A 19,648-nucleotide genomic window follows, 5' to 3' on the forward strand; every position below is an offset into this window, starting at 1 on the left:
AGATCCAACTGTATGTACCGGTTATGTTCCCTCGTACCATGAATTGGCACTGGATGTTATCGTGATATACGCTGTAATATGACACTATGGCATAATAGACATTCGGAAAGTATTGTATTTAATATTTCTTCGCCATTAAATTGATTCCACTATTATAATGTATTGCTTTCTTGAAACATTAAACAATATGGCAACTATCAAGTTTCTTGTTAAATACTTGTGGCAAGTACTTTGAAAAATGATAAAATATCGGAAAAATTGTTTCCCCCAGCAACAATGTAAGTGTATTCAATACATATACGTATATTTGGATTCATGCCCAATTCACAGACTGCCTAAATTCCTTCTCGATTCACCGATCATGACCCCCGGCGGAGTATGACACGTGCAGTCTTATCGAAACTCTTCCAGATTCACAGATTTCTCCTCCCCCCCCCGTCCACAATACGCGACCCCCTCCTCGGAGGAAGTACCTTACCACTCCCCCACAAGCACCTCACGGATTCATTCAATAAATACACACGAATTGACGTGGTTGTGCGAAGTGAATATTTTGTGATCCAAGTGAAAGTTGTTTGGTTTATGCGATATGGACCCTGGAAGAAATAATGATGGAGATAAGTTTTATTGATATGTAAGCTACGTTACTTCCACTACCTGTATATGTAATATGTCGTTAACAGATTTTCAATAATGGCTATTTTTCTTGCAGATGATAATTTGCATAATTCTCTCTAATAGGTAGACAGTGTCCTAAGCTAACCTAACCAAAAAAGGGAGGGGAGGGGTGAAATTTATGATTCACGTGAAGAGAAGACTGCACGTGTCACACTCCGCCAGGGGGGTCATGATCGGTGAATCGGGAAGGAATTCAGGCAGTCTGTGAATTGGGAATCTGTGAACTGGGAAGTCACCTATATTTGAAGGCAAGTAGATTCTGCCTTATCTTCACGACAAGCTTTCTCCAGATGGAAAATGTGTATTGTACATATGAGGGAATATCTAGGACTGAGCTCCTGATCTCGCAATACAATTCGAGCACGTCAAGACAAAGAAACTAAAAATTAAAATCTAACATGAGGAACTAAGTTTCTAACCATATATCTGTTTGAGATACATTTGTTATGAATCCTGAAAATATTTAAATGCTTTCCAGAGATTTTGTTTTGTTCATTTTGGTCTTATACTTCGATTTCAATTAATTTTAAGATACAGTTTATTCATGAAATAGAAACAATTTCTTCATGACATCTACCATCATTATTGTAAAAAAAAATGCAAAGTAAAATTACACAAGTGAAACGCATATAAATTTTTACAAACATTTATTAGTTATACTGTTTGATTATACAATATCCCTTTGTGCCAGGCATTCTGATTCAATATTTACAATGCTTATGTAATTTCCAAACGCATAGTAATTTCTGTTATATTCACGAATTAATTTTGATTCAGAATTTCTATTAGTACAACATATAGCTTAATATATTAAAATGTGTTCAGTAAAAAGATTATAACCTTTGTAACACAAATAAAAAACAACTAACTTCCGTTATTGAAATTGCATTATTACTAAGATTTACTTCATTGTTAGTGACAACAAACTGCGACAGTACCAAAAATATTTACTTTTTTTTTTAAAGAAAGAATAAATATCATAAAATTTACACTCATACTCAGTTGTAACCACAACAAGTACTCATTTTCACCTTTGATGTATCGCTCAGACATACCCAAAGATTAGTTTCTACAAATCTAAAAATCATTTGCACCTATTTTTTTTCCTTAATACAGAAAGCGTTGCAAAAGCCACTTGGAGATGTGAAGAAATGTCGTTCGGTGGGATTACATATGTCTTGTGTTGCCGAATGCGCCGACGCCTGCCTGGGACGCTCCCTTGTTGTAGCCCATCTGGAGGTTGAGGTGGCCCTCGGAAGCTCTCAGCTGCTCCTCTGAGAATTCCCGCTTGTTCTCATCCGCCATCTTGGGTCCTAGCCTTGGTCCAGTGTACTCTGGGTGTTTCTGGGTCTGAAATGGAGGAGAAATGTGTGGATGAGAGAAAGCTTTTTAGTTCTTGTCTACTTTATGGAAAAATAGGCTAATTGGGACTGGATCTGCAGTTTAAAGTGCAATTCGACGACGACTTTGCCATTGGGGAAGAGAGACAAAGAGAGTACAGAGAAAAAGGAAAGATGTATGATAGATAAAGATATAAAACAAGTGAAAGAGAAATAAAGAGACAGAAAGAGGATAAACAAGAAAAGGAAGAAAGACAAGAGAGAGAAATTATGAGACAAGAGGAAGAGATAGTGATAAAAAGACAGAAGAGGCGAAAGAATTAAAAATAAATATAGATAGACACGAGAGGAGAGAAAAACAGAAATAAAAGAGAGAGACAGGAGAGATGATGAAAGAGAGACAGAGAAGAATCAGACAGAAACGAAGGAGCAGGAGTGAATTCTACTACAACGTAAAAACTGAACATATTCATTCCTTACTGGAGAAAATACTTCAAAATCTGGCCTGTGCGTCTTCGACAGCGAAAATGTCTCCTAACCCTTAGAACAGGGATTCTCAACAATTTTACGTTCGCGGCACCCTTGGGAATGAGATAAAAACTTGAGGCCCCTTGTTATATTTTTTTGTAATCTTAAATTGAAGTGGAATATGTTATCAGGAGCAAGATAAATTTATTGTCAAATAAATACATACTCCAGTACTGATGGTATTCAAAAGAACAAACATCACAATAGAATAATAAAGAATCAGAATTTTCTCTGCTTCCTAATAACATTTTTTTCTTATTTATTTCGTTTATCCCTAAAATATCCCGGTTGGGAATCACTACCTTAAAAACTAAATTCGTCTCTAATTCCCTACTTTAATTCAAGGGTCAGTAACTTCTTGAACATTTGGTCGCGGGGCGCATTAAATCATATTAATGCCTGAAAATAAAACTAGAACTCTTATGATTACCGAGGCGGGCCTTTTAAAAGGAAATAGCGGGCATGAGGTAGAGAAAACTTGACATTTTTTTTTTTCAATTAAATGTGGAATTCTTCTCCATTTTATTTGCAAATGGAATTTTAGTTGTAGCAAATAGACATTGTCTTAGAGAAGCGTCGCACTTGCAGAACTCGTTTACAACTGCTTCAGTACAAAGACCACAGACAGATGCAACTCAACGCATGCTACCTGAGTTATTTGATAGTCTCACTGATCGCACAAGCCTCTAGCAACTCTCCTTCTAACGTCATCGCGGAATGCCTTTGTTTGGTTCAGTTCTCTTAATATAAATACACTGCAAATGTATTATTCATGCTACGAGAACTAAACCTAAATTTCCTAACCTAACAAAGGCATTCCGCGATGACGTCAGAAGTCGGGATTGCTAGATTGTGCGATAAGTGACATCCGTTCTTGAAAGACGGAACCTCGTTAATTTTCTAATCAGGAGACTCGAAGAAGCCAAAAACCGCTGCCAACAAAGCACCTCTGAAGTGGCAGAACTGATAAAAATGGCGCCGTTTGGATACAACGCGTGCGTCTGTTGTCTGCCTTGATTCTTAAGCGAGAACAAATGTTGGGTTGGGGTCTACGAGGGGCGGCCTTGTTTCCAAAACAAACATCTCCAGAGGTCGAAGAGGACAAAAGGATGCTATTAAAGCGCGGAGAGACCTAACAGTCAATATAAGTCATAATAACAGGGAACAAGGGCAGATTTAAGGCGGTCCACATCCCCGTAAGACTTACCAAGTACTAAAATTAAATAATGAAAATATACTTGTTTCGAATTTGTTGCCGAACTTATTAGAAGGCAAGGATTAGATTGTGATCATACGGCTTTCAATGAGAGTATCAAAGATGCCTTATGCACACTACTACTTGTAGCAATATGCACAGAATACTAATCAGAAACTTTACTTTTCGTCAACTGGATCTAACATCCCATTTTGATATTCAATTAATAGTCAATTCTTTATGTTTTTGGGCATTAATTTCCTTACTAGGACCGTAGTTTTTATACAAATTTTAGCTATCTTAAATACATGTAAGCTTGATAATGAATACGTGCTGTTATATCTACTCTTACACCGTCTTTATACCTATTCATGTAATAATAACCCTACAATATTAATTAATTTATATATTATTATGAATATAATTATAAATTACATTATCGTATTAATTTTAAACATTTATATTATTACTATTATTATTAGTTATGAGACACTGTTTCGCTCTCCCCCCCCCCCCCTCCGAAATATAGTATTTCTAGATACGTGCCTCGGAGAGAGGTGCCAGTTCTCTTGCGTAATTTAACCCAACTGCAGCAACACGAGCTGTCAATCTGCCACTTCCTGGGTTGGATCAACCCAACCTTTACCATCCTTCCCAATCACCTCTAGCAGGCGGAGTGGTTAACGACGCCAGCGGTTTCGGTTCGAACCCCGGCCATAGCATGGGTGTACTCTGTGGGTGTTCCTGCATAAATTTCATCACTCATCCTAATCTTCGCGATTATCAAGAAAGTGGCAAAAAGCTAAAGTAAAAGAATAACAGTCAAACCAATCTTCTCCAAGTCCAACTCAACACTATTCTTCCATTTTCGTCTTGGCAATAGTTAGGTAATATTTTACTGTACTTTAGGAGAAATTGCATTCTTATTTATATACAAATACATATTGAATGTGATTAGTCATAGTATGTTAAATCCTCTTTATGCACGGATAAGCTAATCGGTACTGAGCTTACAGTTTACAATGCAATTCGAACCACTATGTGCTCCCGGGGTATCGAATCCGGGACCATTTTATTACAAGGTTTCTGACGTCGTCGCGGAATGTCTTCGTTGCTAGGTTACCCATCGTAGAAGCCCGTGATTATGATTTTAAAAACCGCTACATGAAAGGCTTGTCCATTCCGCTCGTATAAGTGTAGATCGGTTTCATTGATTCATTGGTTTGGTTTATTTTACTTGGCATTTCTGCCACTTTTGACTGAACGTGAAAATGAGGATGAGTGATATGATGAAATTGATGAAGGGACATTCATAAACACACCCATGCCCAGGCTAGGATTAGAACCAGGGACCCCTGGTGTCGTAGCGCGCTATGCTAACCATTCAGCCACGGAGGCCGGCTAGATCTGTTTAATGTCAATGTCTGTTTCCTAGTGTAACAGCGAGTTCAAATGTAATAATAATAATAATATATAAAATAAAAATTAAAATAATGCTACATAACTGTGAGAGGTAAATAAAATTTTCAAGATGAAAGTAATTAGAGCGTGAGAGGTAAGAAACGATGAAAAAAACAGTGTTTATTTGCCAGCAAGTATTGAAATGTGTAGTTAATAATATTTCTCCCTACTAGGTTTGCTTCCTCCAGTCCTTTCTCTCTAAACTATATAGTTTGTGCTTACAAGCTTGATTCTGATAATTAAATGGAAATTATAAGGGCTTATTGCCTTTTGGTGGTAACCGATGGGAGTTAACAACACTGCAGGCTCGTCTTTGTGTCCACGCTTTGTATACGTGTGCTTTGCTCGTTTGCGTTCTGCGTGGTGATTGCTTCTTTGCGTTCTCGGTGCGTTGTGCGTGTGTATGGTGCATGAAAAAGAACAGGTTCCAAAAACTTGTAGATAGTGTAAAATACGTTGATCCCCAGTAATAATTTAGTGCATCGTACAAAACCGTGCTTGAAGACAGCGGGCATCTCTTCGGGTAAGTATATTTTTCCTTTTTACACTTTTTGTTCACGATAGTCCCACAAACCATTTACGTTAGCTCCAAAAACCATGCACGGGTAGCCCCACGAACCATTCACGATAGCCCCACGAACCATTCACGGGGACGAGGTATGCCTACGAGGTTAGGTTAGGTTCCATTAGCACTCATTTCACCCCTAAATATGTGCTTCATCATCGAAAAATTTCCTCAGTACGTTCTATTACCCACATCCGGACAACATCGTTTTTTATTGATTTCCTCCCCCAGGTAATTTTCCCTAGCTTTGGGATTTACGTTGTTGAATTCCTTATACAATAATCTTACCAACGATATATGACACGTATTCCTTAGGAAAAGGACGTAAATTAGAGTCTTACCATTATAAGATTATCGAACAAACTAAGTCATGTATTCCAAGTAATATACCTTTAAGAAGCAAATTTGTTGATAGCACTGAAAATAGCGCTATCTGTAGTTTCTGTTGTTGACTTCTGCTTCTTACCGCTGAAATACTGAAGTGCTATTGTGTAGCACAGTCTACTTTGCTCTTACTAAGATAAATATAGCAGGATTATACTATTAATAAGTCAGACAAAGAAGATGGGACATTTATCTTCGATTGTTAATGATCAAAATAATAATAATGTAATATCATGTCACTTACAATTCTTCCAAGCGAGTAGATACACAGAGTAACTTGTGGGACGTTCCTTTTCTCAAAGAGATCTGCAGTCTGGAATATTTCCTCCTGAGGGACGCCGTATTTTGTGATGGCTTTCTGGAACCTGGAAGGATAATATATATAACTTAATTAGGATTTTAAAATACGTATGTTGTATTTTTCAAGATTTATTGTAATTAGCTGCCTTCTACATGATCAGTCTCGGATTTATATAGTGTTAGGCATCTCTTATACGTACAGGGTGTACACAAAGTGTCTCACACATTTTAATTATTAATAAATCAGGAACTAATGAAGATACAAATTAACTGGTGGCAATGATAGATAGATAAACTCAAAAAGTTTTTTGGTCCTGTATCAGTACACTTCTGTATGTGCTCCTTTTGTCGCACGGAGAATGTCAAGACTAAAGTCGATTCTTTTCACACATTCGGGTCAGTATGTCAACATCTATAGTCGCTATGCATTGTTTATTCTGGATTTCAGTTCATATGTTCATCACTTTTTCCACATAAAACTTTCTGCAACATATTCCCAAAGGAAAAAAGTTCAATGGGGTTTTGCCGGGTGATCTCGTGGGCCAAGGAATCGGACCACCGCGTCAATTCATCTTCCCGGCAAGCGTTCATTCAAAACACCACGAACAATGTGGACGAACCTTACGAAAGAAAGCCAGAATAAACAATGCGATATCTACTGTGGACGTCGACATGCTGACCCGAAAGTGTGAAAATATCGATTATCGTCGTCACATTCTCCGTGCGACAGAATGAACACACATACTGATACAGGACAAAGAAACTTTTTGAGTTTTTCTGTCTATTATTGCCACCAGTTTATTTTTATCTTCATTAGTTTCTGATTTATTAATAATTAAAATGTGTCAGACACTTTGTGTACACCCTGTATTTCAGTTATAGCTGTAGGCGAAGTTGTCAAATGGTATTTTATTTACCACATTTGAAACACGTATCTTATTTTTCTTTTCTTTTTCATTTGGTGGCCTTTTTGAAGAGATTTTCCCTCAGTGTCACTGGCGCACTCAAGAATTTTTTTTCGGGAGGAGCTGGAACAGAAGTAGCCATCAGTTAAGATTTTTGTTAATATTCAATATTTTGAAGTCCTTGTCATAGTAATTATAGGCTTCCTAACTTTGGAGAGATATAAAATTCAATTTTTGCAAGGTTACTTTCAGCATACATTCGTAAATAGTCACTTGCAGACTGTTTTATACAAAAATTATAACACTAATGAACATGATCGCGAATTACTCACGTTCTAACTAAACCCCCCTTCTAATCAAGTACTGCGTTCGAAATGATATATTGGGAGTTCGTAAAGTGATTTTCTAGATATGCTCCGCCCCGAATAGAAATTAGTTAAGTCTAATACTTTATGGGACACTTTGTCTCCCTCGATATTATTCTCACTCCACTGTTAGAACCTTGTTTCCCTTCGTCTCTCGCCCACTGTCTTTATTTTTCTTCTCTCTTTCTCTCTTTTTCCCGCTCACTTCCTTTCTCCTTCTCTGACCCATCTTTCTCACTTGCTCTTTCTGTTCCTCTCTAACTCTTTTTTTCTATTTCTTTCTTTCTCCCTATACCCCTGTTCGTCTTTTTCTCTGTTTCTCCCTCCATTCCTTTTTTATTTCTCTCAGTCGTCCTCAGAAAGAGCCTGCAAGTTGTGTCTGTTATTTGCAACGACAGGCCAAAAATTTCACAAGTTGCAGAGGGAGATTTGCCACTAGGTTATCTTAGGCTATAGCCTAGGGCCTATGAGACGCTGAAGGGACATAAGTGACAAAGATGAAACAACATGTGAAGTCCTTTTACTTACTTATTTGGTGTAAGAAGGTAGAAGAAAGGAGTTTCTAGCATTTTAAATACCTTGTTACATCATAACATTAAAATGTATTCGATAAAAACATTTAACAGGGCTTTTGTTTCCAAATCTTGACATTGCTCTGAGAAATTTTGTGGCAGTGGACAGCGGTTGTTCAGTGTTTCCTTCAGAAATTCAGCGTCGGGTAGCAGACTTTCTAGTTTAGCATCCTTCACAGCAAATGCTCATGCCCTACAAGAAATTGGCTTTGAATCTCTCATTCATCAGTCTGCTGCCATGAAAGGCAGAAGGAAACAGTTTTAGGCGAATGTTCTCTTGTTAAATGTAAGTGTATTGTTCAATCGAAGTTTAATGAATAATTTTTAATCAGATGTGTCTATATTTTTAAGTTTACAAGTGTTACTAATGCAGAGTATGCAATTAGTGGAAGTGTGTACCATAATAATAATGATGATGATGATGATGATGTAATAATGTCGGCAGTGCCCAAAACAAAGGATAGGCTAGAGGTCCCAAATTTTGTACCATCCCTGACGAGGTGCACACTGATATTTAAGTGAACCGTTCATGCACTGAGCGAATTAAGCCTTTTCCTTTGGGGGCGTGACTATTCAGTGGCGTATTTGTGAAACTTCGGGAGGTAGTTTTTTTGGGGGGGGGGGGGTGTATGCAAATTTGTATGTGTTACCAGTTAGTAAACTAAACTATTGCCTTGCGGTCTTAAGTATCTTAGAACAGTCGTTCTAGTTATTAAGTGTTATGATAACATTTACATGCAATTTAGAAAGTATATTCACATTATATGGAAAATCAAACTCGTATACAAGAAGAGCTATGGAACTATTAACACAGAGTACTCGATCCAACTTCTATTGCCAAGTTCAAACGCAATCTCCATCTAACCTATCTACAAGTTTCTTGTTAACACTTCCGGTTCCGGAATTCTGGCTTGAGCCAGTGAATTCCACAGGATGTAACTATTATCACTATACGTATATAAGGCGGTGCTTCTGCGATAACCCAGGATTCTCAGAGGGCTGTTAGGTGTTCCTTGAGACGATTGTGTGTAATGCGGTAAAAGACAGACATCTGCGTGTGCCACTCCATTTTTTTAAAAAAAAAATGAATTGAATACCATTTTTTTTAAATTTAAAATATTGAAAATATATTAGGAACTCGATAAGTAAATAAAACATTTTCACATTATTGAGAGTGAAAACTTGCTATAGTTATAAAGGATGAGACACAGGTCTTCTTCAGTACATCCCGTAGCTTTATTGGTAGTTTGAGAATCACTTCTGTAGGATTCCAATATGAGTTATTCTAACGTTTGCTATGTGTATAATGGCACATCGCACCACGACGCTAGGCGTCCCGGGTTCCAATCCAGACCTAGGCATGGGTGTTCGTGAGTGTCCATTCAACAATTTCATCATATCATCACTCATCCCCGTCTTCGCCATTAGCCAAAAGTGGCAGAAAGGCGAATTAAAATAAACCAAATAAATAAATCAATCAAAGCTATATGTATAATATTTTCAAAGTGTTGAGTTTTGTTGTAAAAGTCCTTGTGGAATTGTAGCGAATTTTAAATTAAATCAGTGGTTTTCAACCTTCGTGAGGCCACGAATAGGAAAATTATTATTTTAAGAAATAGATGAATTCTTTAACTTAATACTTTAATTAATACGTACCCTTGAAATTAAATATTAATAAATAAATTTTGGCATAATTACAATTATATATAGGCTAGTTCACAAATAAATAGGTGTAAATTAGTTGTCAAACACTGGATCCAATGAAATTTGTAGTTTTTTCAAGTTAGTTCATTAAGATTAATTTGACAGATGCTGATTTTGAAAACCGAAAAAATCCCAATTAATACTAACTAGGGCATCGATGATTATATTATTGTACTCGTAAAACTAATAATGAAATATTAATTGATTTAAATGATATTGGTTGAAGAGAAAATGCTTTAGGAGAACTTCTCGCGGCCCAGAGTAATTGATGCCAGGTCCCTGTATCGAGTCGCGACCCGGCGGTTGAGAAACATTGCCTCAAATCTTACCTCTCCACATTCTCCATGAGCTGGAAGTTGGATCCCTTCGTCTGGATCTTGGTCACCGATCCAGGAGCGATTTTGTTGATGAGTTTGCACAGGACAATCCCATCCCTCAGGACGTCCTCGTAGGGCGAGTTGGGCAGCTTCTCCCCCAGGACCGCCTCTATCCACTCCAGGATTTCCTTCTCTTGTTCCTTGTTGCGGGCCTGGAAGAGAGAACAACATTGTTGCTTCTTTGTATAGAAATTGTTCCTGAAAACTAGTACAAAAAGCATTTAAATTTTACTCGGTATTACGAAGTGGCAATGCTTATTTATTTCATGCAGTGAGCAACTATGGTAATTCATTAAACGCACGGCCATGAAAATAGGCAGGGTTGCGTTGCCTCGTTCGAGCGTCAGACCGACCTCTCTCCGGGGCACTTTTGTGTTATCCCTGACCTTTCGAGCAAATACTGTCAGTTTGTATCACATGGATTACAAAGACCAACTCTACAACGAGATCTTTCATCCTCTTTCCGACACACACGGGCTTGTGCTCCGACGTGGCAACAGCGCGAACTTCTGCCACCCGCCTAATTTCATGGCAGTGCGTTTAGTTGGAATCTCGCTTTAACCGTACGTCCAGCCCCTATTAACGCATCTGTGCATATAGTATGCTTTGCCAGATGTGTGTCGTTCCTGAAAGTTAGATTACTCTGCAAAACGATTTGGTATTGCTGGTTGCATACGGTTGCGGGTAGTCATTTCCACCCGCAACTCGTCAGCCAGAGCGATGTGGTCGTCCCACGAACACGCTAGCGAGAGTTCCAGGTTTGAATCTTGGTCTGGGAGTGGGTGTCCCTTTGTGAGCGTCCCTTCATCGATTCTATATAATGACTGTTTCATCCTCATCACGGTGATTAACAAAATCAGCAGCAAAACGTAAAATAAGACAACTACAAACACGTGAAACTTGGCGTCATACTTCTTTACACTAAACCCGCTGTACAATTGACGACATATAGCTAGATCAACATAGTAGATGTTGTGGGGGGAGACAGCTTCTGCTTCTCCTAAAGCACCTCAAGTGGGGCAGAGTACCCTTCCCCCCAATATTCACTCTATTTTTTAATTTCTAATGGATAGAGAAATAGATCAAAAACTTTAGGAAAGGTTTCTTTCTGTAAATCACCTATTCACTTAGTCGATAATTTCATAGCAGAATAACGTGGGATACAGACATTGCCAATTAAAAAAGACGAAACAAATATTACTTTTCAATAAAGGTATTTTTAAGGCAGATGTCTATTATTTATATATAGGTTACGCTCCTGCACACTGCAGCATGTCGTGAAAACATTTGTAGCGGATGTAGACTCCTCAGATTCACAAGGTGGTAATTTGTGGAGGTGATGTGATCAGCATCATGCCCCGACCGCCTTTACCCCTCAGGGTTGTCCCCAGGTGCACATTTATTAGAGGCTGTGTGAAGCCCAGAGCCTCAACATGCAGGGACATACATTGTTAAGTTCCACCTGAATTTTCACATACGCGCGTGTGTGTGTGTGTGTGTGTGTGTGTGCATGTATAAAAAAATAATTCAAGGGGAACTTGATTCAAAAATACTGTGGATTCAAATATATTCACCCCCTTTCCCAAACCAAAGTATTATGAAGTCGGCGACATTGCTCAAAATTGACAATATGAGTTCCAGGCAGGAGTCGAACCCAGGACAGTTCCAGTACCAGAGTTGAGAATGTTAACAGAAATTACTATGAAGTATTCCATTTCAGTCCAGAAGATTATACAGTAAATACCAGGCAAGCATGGATACAAACCGCCAATTACATCCCATTCCTACGTCACACAGGTCTTGGCATTCGACCAATGAATGCGTGCCTACGGCGAAGCGCGGCGATTCCATGCACTCGACCTCCCCCTCCCAATTTGACACGGAATTCCGACGTTTCGCACTTCCTCTCGGGCGACTTTGTAGTTTGGCAAAAGGCAGGAAGCGATGCGTATTTCACGCGAAAGGGATCTGAACCGTTTACACTGTCAAAACTGGAACGCCGGCAATAACAAGACTCTGTTTACATTACTCGACTTTCGCATCCGTCGGCACCCTTTGACATTCGCAATTCTTCAGGGGACGGAATCCGGAAATAGGGAATTTATCATTTGAACCCACGCATTCCAATTCTTCATGTGTATGCCCGTTTGTGTGCTGTGTTGAACACTGCGTTTCAGGGAGTGGTAACAGATTTACACCAAAGCAACAAAATATCTTCGAAAAGAAGTGAAATATATAATAAAAAATAAACATCCCTTGTTCACATTGCAATATATAAAGTGCAAAACTTTCAAATTTATGCCTACAGGTGGAATATAAGTACTGTGCAAATATTGACTGCGATGTATTGTAATGAAAACTTTTCTAAATTTTAAACACACTGAAATAATAAGAATGTAACTTGGGAAAAAAACAACTTTTGCAAGTGTTGCCACACTTTGGAAATGTTTGCAAATCAGTACATGAGTTTCGAATCGGATTATTTCTAATCCATATTAGATATATCTTTAGCATCTCAGCTTGTAGAGAAATTTGCTGAAGTTTGGGTTTTGCTTTAAATCCACTTTATGTACTGAAAGGCCAATCTGGACTGGGCCTACAGTTTAAAGTACGATCCGAACCATTATGTGGCTCCACCGGGTATCGAACCCGGATCTCTTGATTACAAGGCGACGACGTTACAACTACGCCAACGGATTGCAAAGTAAGAAAATAACTATCTATTTATCCAACGAGGAAGGGCCTGTCAAGCTGCCGAATCACACACTATGATACTTTTATGTTCAACGTTTCTGTTTCATCTTCCTGTGTTATTGAATTCATGGAATCGGGAAGCTTCCTGGAAATCTCCCGTTTTAGACAGAAGTCGAGAGAAGGGAAGGAGGGAGGGGTGGAAATACATCATATCGCCTTCCCTCCTCTTCCTCATCGCCCAAAATACCCCCCGTGGCAGATGCACCCGGAATAGAATATCTCTGGCAGCAACGAGTGCGCGTTATGGCTGCCGTAAGCAAACGATGTAATTTTGGCTCGCGTCGAAGGCTGTCTTGGATCTTGTTGCTTCTTCGAACGTTATCTGGCGATCGGTCGGTTTTCATTGCAGGCGCTTTCCTCTCGCGGAAGTTTTGATTCACGAGAAGTACGTGACTGTAGCGACCGTGGAAGATATGGGTAGTATTCGACTAGGTTTATATGCACGGGCGCTGCCACAAGTTTTTGTTGAGGGGGTCAGGCCCTGATATAAAATTGAGTAACGGAAAGAATGATTTGATTTACTTTGTTGTTTAGCGTCGCTTTTCTTCCACTTTTGGCTAATCGCGACGATGAGAATGAGTGATGATAGGGACACTCACAAAGAACATCCATGCCTAACCCTGAAACGGAAGCCGGGACCCTGGCGTCGTACCGGGCGTTAACCAGTCTGCCATGGATGTCGGCAAGGTGAAGAAGTGAAACACAGAGAGACAGCAAGGTCCGTCGACCGCTTGAAGGTCTGGTCATAACACGGCTTTTTTTCAGCCCCTATGTTTACAACTACGGCAAGGTTTCTGTGACGTCATCAGGATGAAACTTCTCCTAGAGTGTAGTATTTCCAGTATTGTAAAGCACGCAATGCTCTTGTTTTTAAGGGGGGAACGCATATTGAAGAGCATGGCAACACAACTTACATGTAACTGTGCATAGAAAGAAATAAGTAAGCAAAAGCATATGTTTACCGACGGTTAATGCCGGAAAAACTGTAAAAACAGCAGCTCTTTATTTGCTTCATGGTATTTCTCCTTTTCATTTTTGAATCCTTCGATTCAGATATCGAATTTGGAAAAAAAAAGTTCTTGCTTTACAAGCAGTGGGGGCGTTTAGGAGGAAATCCCTCAACTTTTGCAATACTTTTGTCCCTGCTGTATGACCTCTCGATGCTAAGCATTGTCTAACAAGAAAAAGTAAATTGTTCTTGTCCACCAGTTTTCTCTTTTTTCTTTTTCTTTGTATCAAATACTAATCACTTCCTGTAGTTTTGTGTTTACGATTGTTTCGTTTTCTAATGAACAAAGAAATGACAAGAATGATCAAGATTTTTGTTCTCGAGGTTACAGACACACTTACGTAATCAGGGTAGACAGAACCTCCTTCCTAATACATCTTGCTTTCACACTATGGATAGACAAAAATATCCGGATCCAAGAAAGTTTTAAATCTCAATTCGAAAATATTACTACCGAATTTCGCAGAGAAGTTTATATATTGTTTTTTCATTTTTGAAGTACAATTTATTAACAAAGCTGTTAATGTGCTGTATTTGTCTTCGTCATTTCACGATCATATACTCCGTAGTAAAAAATCCATATTTGGCCATCCCTACTTCACACTTTTTGCAAGAACGCTGTTATCATCACTGGCCTGCTCACGTGTAACTGGAATTATCAATGTAAGAACGGCGTCTTTCTTTAGCCCCTTCTTTGGTGTAAGTTATAAAAATATTCCGGTAAAAAATATTAGCAACCTGAAATCTTGTCTTTTCGATAGGCTTTGTTCTGCCAATTTTTCGGAACTTATCATCGGACTGAAATATATGGTAAGAAATATTAGTATTTTTCGTTTACTTGAGATAGTGCGGACATACGCTTACAGCACATATCATCACTCGGACACTAGAATATGAATCGCATAAAAAAATAACTGGAAATACCCGAATACAAGATCAAGGAAAGAACAGAAACACGTTTCCCTTGCTAAAACTAACGGATACCAAACTTTCCGCACCGATTTTTAATCCCAATGACGTCACAGTTTTACAACCACCTCGGCCTGTTCAAAAGGGACGTTATAAACGTACCTTCTGAGGCAAGCGGCAAACAACGTCGACGGTGGGGAGAGACGGGGAGGGAGGGAAAGAAGCAAGAGAGGCAGAAAGAGACATAACGAACAACAATTATTTCAACACTATAAACCGTTCTATTGTTGAAATAATTGTAGGACAATGAAACGTAACGGGAGTAAAATATTTGTTCATTTGCAACATATTGTATTCCAAACGCATTATAATATATGCAAACGATGCTCGGTAACCATTCTTGTCCAGTCTTCATACATACTCGAGTTACTGTACTTTATTTTCGAAAAAGGAATTAAACATTGTTCGGACTGTTCACGGTTTCTCTTCTCAGAAATCTTTCATCCGATCCTGACAGGCATTTCGCCTCGAGACTTACTCATTGAGTAAGGAGAGACTTTGCCAAAAACAAGATCGAGTTTGATGCATAAATATTGTACTTATCACTTGAGGCTAGGTTCTTTATCAGTATACATTTTTATTTAGAAATGTTTCCGAAGAATAATTTTTAAGGCATATTTCCAATAGATTAGGACTTGGAAGTTGATGACAAATCATCTATTTTTCTGAGCTCTGAAAACTGGTAAACCTTTCCCTTAAATTAGAACCAGAAAACACTGTTTTAATTTAGCATTTTTTTTTTACATTTTTCAGCCTTTTTGGCTTTTAGGTCATTTTTCAGTATTTTTTTACCGTTTTTATTGCATTTTCTTCATATTTGAGGCTTTTTTTCTCCTCCCTTGTTTCGTAAATTTTAAATGCATTTACTAGCATAACTTACATATTCAAATTTCCTGACATGGTCCTATTAGCAAGTTCTTAATTAATCGAAAATTGGGTTAATGGAAAAGAAAAGTATTATTTTAACTGAAATATTTGGCAATGATTTAAAAATAATTTATTGTGGTACATTTATTTTTCCTCCAGCAAACTTAAGAAATGTTTTGTCTGAAAATTGTCACTCTTCTCTTTAATACAATGAGCTAGCTGTTCCTGCGTTGAAATGCAAGATAGAACATTGTTATTTTTATTGTCTTTCCATTGTTTCAAGGTTATCTCAATTCATCCGATTTGTTGTGATTAGGTTAGCAGTATTGTAAGAATTCACAAAATTTCAAAATAAACGCACAAAATATTCATTGTATTGCAAAATGTTAGACAGAAACAGTACCGCTGAAAGTTACAGCGATATATTCAATAAACTAGTATCTGGTGTTTATTGTGTACAATAAATTGACAATGTAAAATATTTTTAAAATACACCAAAGGACGAGACTTCAAGACAAAAAAGCGTGTAAATATCAATCACGGTTCTCAAGTTCTTATCGATAAAGGGTTGTTCTACTTTGGAAACACCCTGTGCTATTTGTATGAAATTCAAGGAAGATTACTATCAGGGGCGACGATTGGGATCCAATACTAGGGGGCAAAGTGCCAAACCTGTGGGGCCAAGGACAGTTTACTTTCCCTTGGTAGATAAGGTTTAGCATAGTGCGGGGCAAAAGTGGCAAAAAGTGGGGGGGCAACTGTCTCCCTCGCCCCCTAATCGCAGCTACTGATTACTATTATTACATTTGTTGTAGCCATAAAGTTATTAGGAAATTTCGACGAATCTATTTATTTATATTTATTATGTTATATATTACTACAATAATATGGTAGCAAAATAGAGAATTCTTCGTCTTCATATGGCAATTCTATTAACACAACAGCCTACAGTGCTCATTGGTATATCTTTACAGAATTTCGACAATTTTAACCTTATTCTATTTACAACTCATCCTCAATTTGAAAATCCTAATGAACTTTTGTGTATTCAGTTGTTATAGTGTACAATGTTGTTAATTTACTGTAACAAAGCATAGAGATTGTTACACTAAACTATGAATGTTAATATAAAAGCATTATGTATATGTTATTAGTGCATGTACTTGTTAAATGTAAGCTCTGTATGAAAGGAAAAAGCAGAAGCGTAACAGAGACATCTATCGGCAAGAAATGCATCCATACCGGCATCTTGACTTTTCCTCTGTAACAGACGCACTCTTCACTCCGAGATCTTTCGACACTGACTACCGCGCAGGATGCAGATACTGTCGCCTTTTGAAAGACTTCGAGGGCCAAGAGGAAAACCCGCGTAGGGCTAAATTTAGTTTTGGCCACCCCTTATTTTCCCTCTCTCTCCCCAGCGCCCACCACCGCCCATTCACGGAGTCTCCTCATACGAGCAGAGTTTCCAACCTTGACATAAATTATCGCCAAAACTTTGACATGATGTTGAATGTCACAAGTGTATCCCGCGCCCTTTTGCGAAGGCGGGGGGGACTTTGCCAAAAACTGTGTACATGAATGGACGAGAATATTTTCTATTGGGCAACTTGACATATATTTGTATTGTTTGTTATTTTACGTCGCCAACTTAGACTAATTGCGACGATGAGTATAATGACAATTACATGAAATTGATTGAGTGATACTCACAAGAAATATCTATGCCCAGGACTCGAACCTGAGACCGTCGGTAGCTTGATTCATTGAATTAGGTTACATTACGTAGACCTTTCTGCCACTTTTTGCTAATGGCGACGATGAGGATGAGTGATGATATCATGAAATTGATGAAGTGGCACTCAAAAAACGCACACGCCTATGCAGAGATTCGAACCTGGGACACTGGCATAGTAGCGCGCTGAGCTAGCCACTCCGCCACGGACACCGAGGCGACTAACATATTCTAAATACCACAAAAAATATGATTTTGAGCTAAAAGAGCGTATCTCTTCCAGACATTGGATTTCGATGCAAAATTGGAAGAATTATCCAGTGTAAGTAAAGTTGGTTCAAATTATACCAGTCTCAGTATAATTATACTTGTGCTGGCAACTCTGCAACTGAAGTAGCTTCTACTTCCGCAAGGCGTTTGTTTTGTTGTCTACGCTTTTCTTCGGTTGTTGATGCCAGAGAAAAGAGTCGATTTCTTCTTTTGTCATTTGTCACTTGCCGTCAGCGGCACTTCTATTTATTCTTTTTCCCTTGTGCGAACTTCGGCGCAAGGAGGGAATGTGCCTCCATGATTAGGCCTAATGTATTTGCTTGAAATTTGTATGGCGTACCTTTGTAAATACACTAAAAGTTAGTTTATCCGAAAATCATATTTAGACGAAACTCTTCTTATTTATATGTAAGTTGTAACAGTGGGTTAAATAAAGTTGTTCATTATATTTTTGTTATTGTGTTTTATAATTAGGACCTATTTGTTAGTAAATTTTAAAGGTACAAGAAAAATCCGTCTCTGTAATCAAAATTTACAAATGTAATCAAAATGTGATACAATGTTGTACAGTGTCTCTCAAAAGATTTAGGACAACGACATTTTAAACTAGGCAACCCAATTTACACAAGGAGTTGGTAGGTTGCCTGTAGAGTTCGGCTCAATTTCAGGGTTGCCACATGCACAATAGATATTTATGAAATACGCGAAAGAAATAGAAACAAATATTATTGTATAAAATTATAAAAATATCACTATTACGTGGCAAATGACAAAATTCTTTCTGAAAGAAAAATAATAGGTTTTCTAGTATTTCATCGCTGATGAGTCTACAGAAAGGAAAAGAGGTGAGAGGAAACGAAAGATGATAAAATAGAAGAGAACAGAGAAGGGGGAAGAGAAAAAGTAAATGTGGGAAGAAAATAGACGACAGAAGTGGATAGGAGAAGTAATGAGGAGAAAGGAAAATGATTCGAGGATAAATTAGGAAAATGGAGCAAGAGGAGATACGAGGAGAAAAACGAGATGAGAGAAGAGGAGGACAGGAGAGAGGAGAGGAGGAGACGAGGAGAGGAGGAGACGAGGAGAGGAGGAGACGAGGAGAGGAGGAGACGAGAAGAGGGGAGTGGAGAGTAGAGTAAAAGAGAGAAAAAGAGAAGAACGATAAGAAAAGTACAGTGGAGTCGAAAAATCTAAGACAGGAGAGGAGATAAGAGGAGTGGAGAAAAGTGGGGTGGAGAGAAGATGTGAGAACAGTAGGGAAGATGATATGAGATAAAAGCAGAGGAGGAGGAGGGGAGAGAAGAACAGAAGGAACTGGAGACGAGAGGAGAGAAGAGGTAGTTGCAGAAAATATCGTCTCGGCGTCAAGAATTGATGCATTGATCAAATTATCGACATGAAACATTCAATAACATTTTGAAATGTATTGGATAATGTATTAGATCGGTGCGATATGCCTTTTGGCTGAGTTCAGAGCAAAATAAAATCTTCCACGTAAGATCTTTGATTTTACCTGCGATGATATCACTAATATTTCAGCCACCGGAGGGGTTTGAACATACGACCATCAGGTTGACAATCCTTAACGATAACCATTATCCTACAAGCTATCGCTCCTGAAAGCAGGTAGAAAATTATTTCTCGAAGATAAATGCTATACTGCAAGAAAG

The 19,648-nt window shown here is 38.3% G+C and overlaps 2 protein-coding genes across 2 annotated transcripts in view; one reads left to right on the forward strand and one right to left on the reverse strand.

Moving 5' to 3' along the window:
* LOC145988849 (muscle-specific protein 20-like) overlaps nucleotides 1-19,648 on the forward strand; it is a 76,889-nt gene that overhangs the window by 14,009 nt on the left and 43,232 nt on the right. The window lies entirely within an intron of this gene.
* On the reverse strand, nucleotides 1,311-17,311 carry LOC145988848 (myophilin). The gene is made up of 4 exons (XM_083124084.1): nucleotides 17,216-17,311; nucleotides 10,327-10,526; nucleotides 6,396-6,516; nucleotides 1,311-2,028 (listed from the first exon to the last, which is right to left on the reverse strand). Exons 1-4 carry the CDS (start codon nucleotides 17,219-17,221, stop codon nucleotides 1,846-1,848), a joined length of 510 nt encoding a protein of 169 aa, XP_082980210.1. The 5' UTR covers nucleotides 17,222-17,311; the 3' UTR covers nucleotides 1,311-1,845.

This window comes from Lepisma saccharinum, chromosome 6 (genome assembly GCF_977018435.1).
Source record: "Lepisma saccharinum chromosome 6, izLepSacc3.1, whole genome shotgun sequence".
NCBI lineage: Eukaryota > Metazoa > Arthropoda > Insecta > Zygentoma > Lepismatidae > Lepisma > Lepisma saccharinum.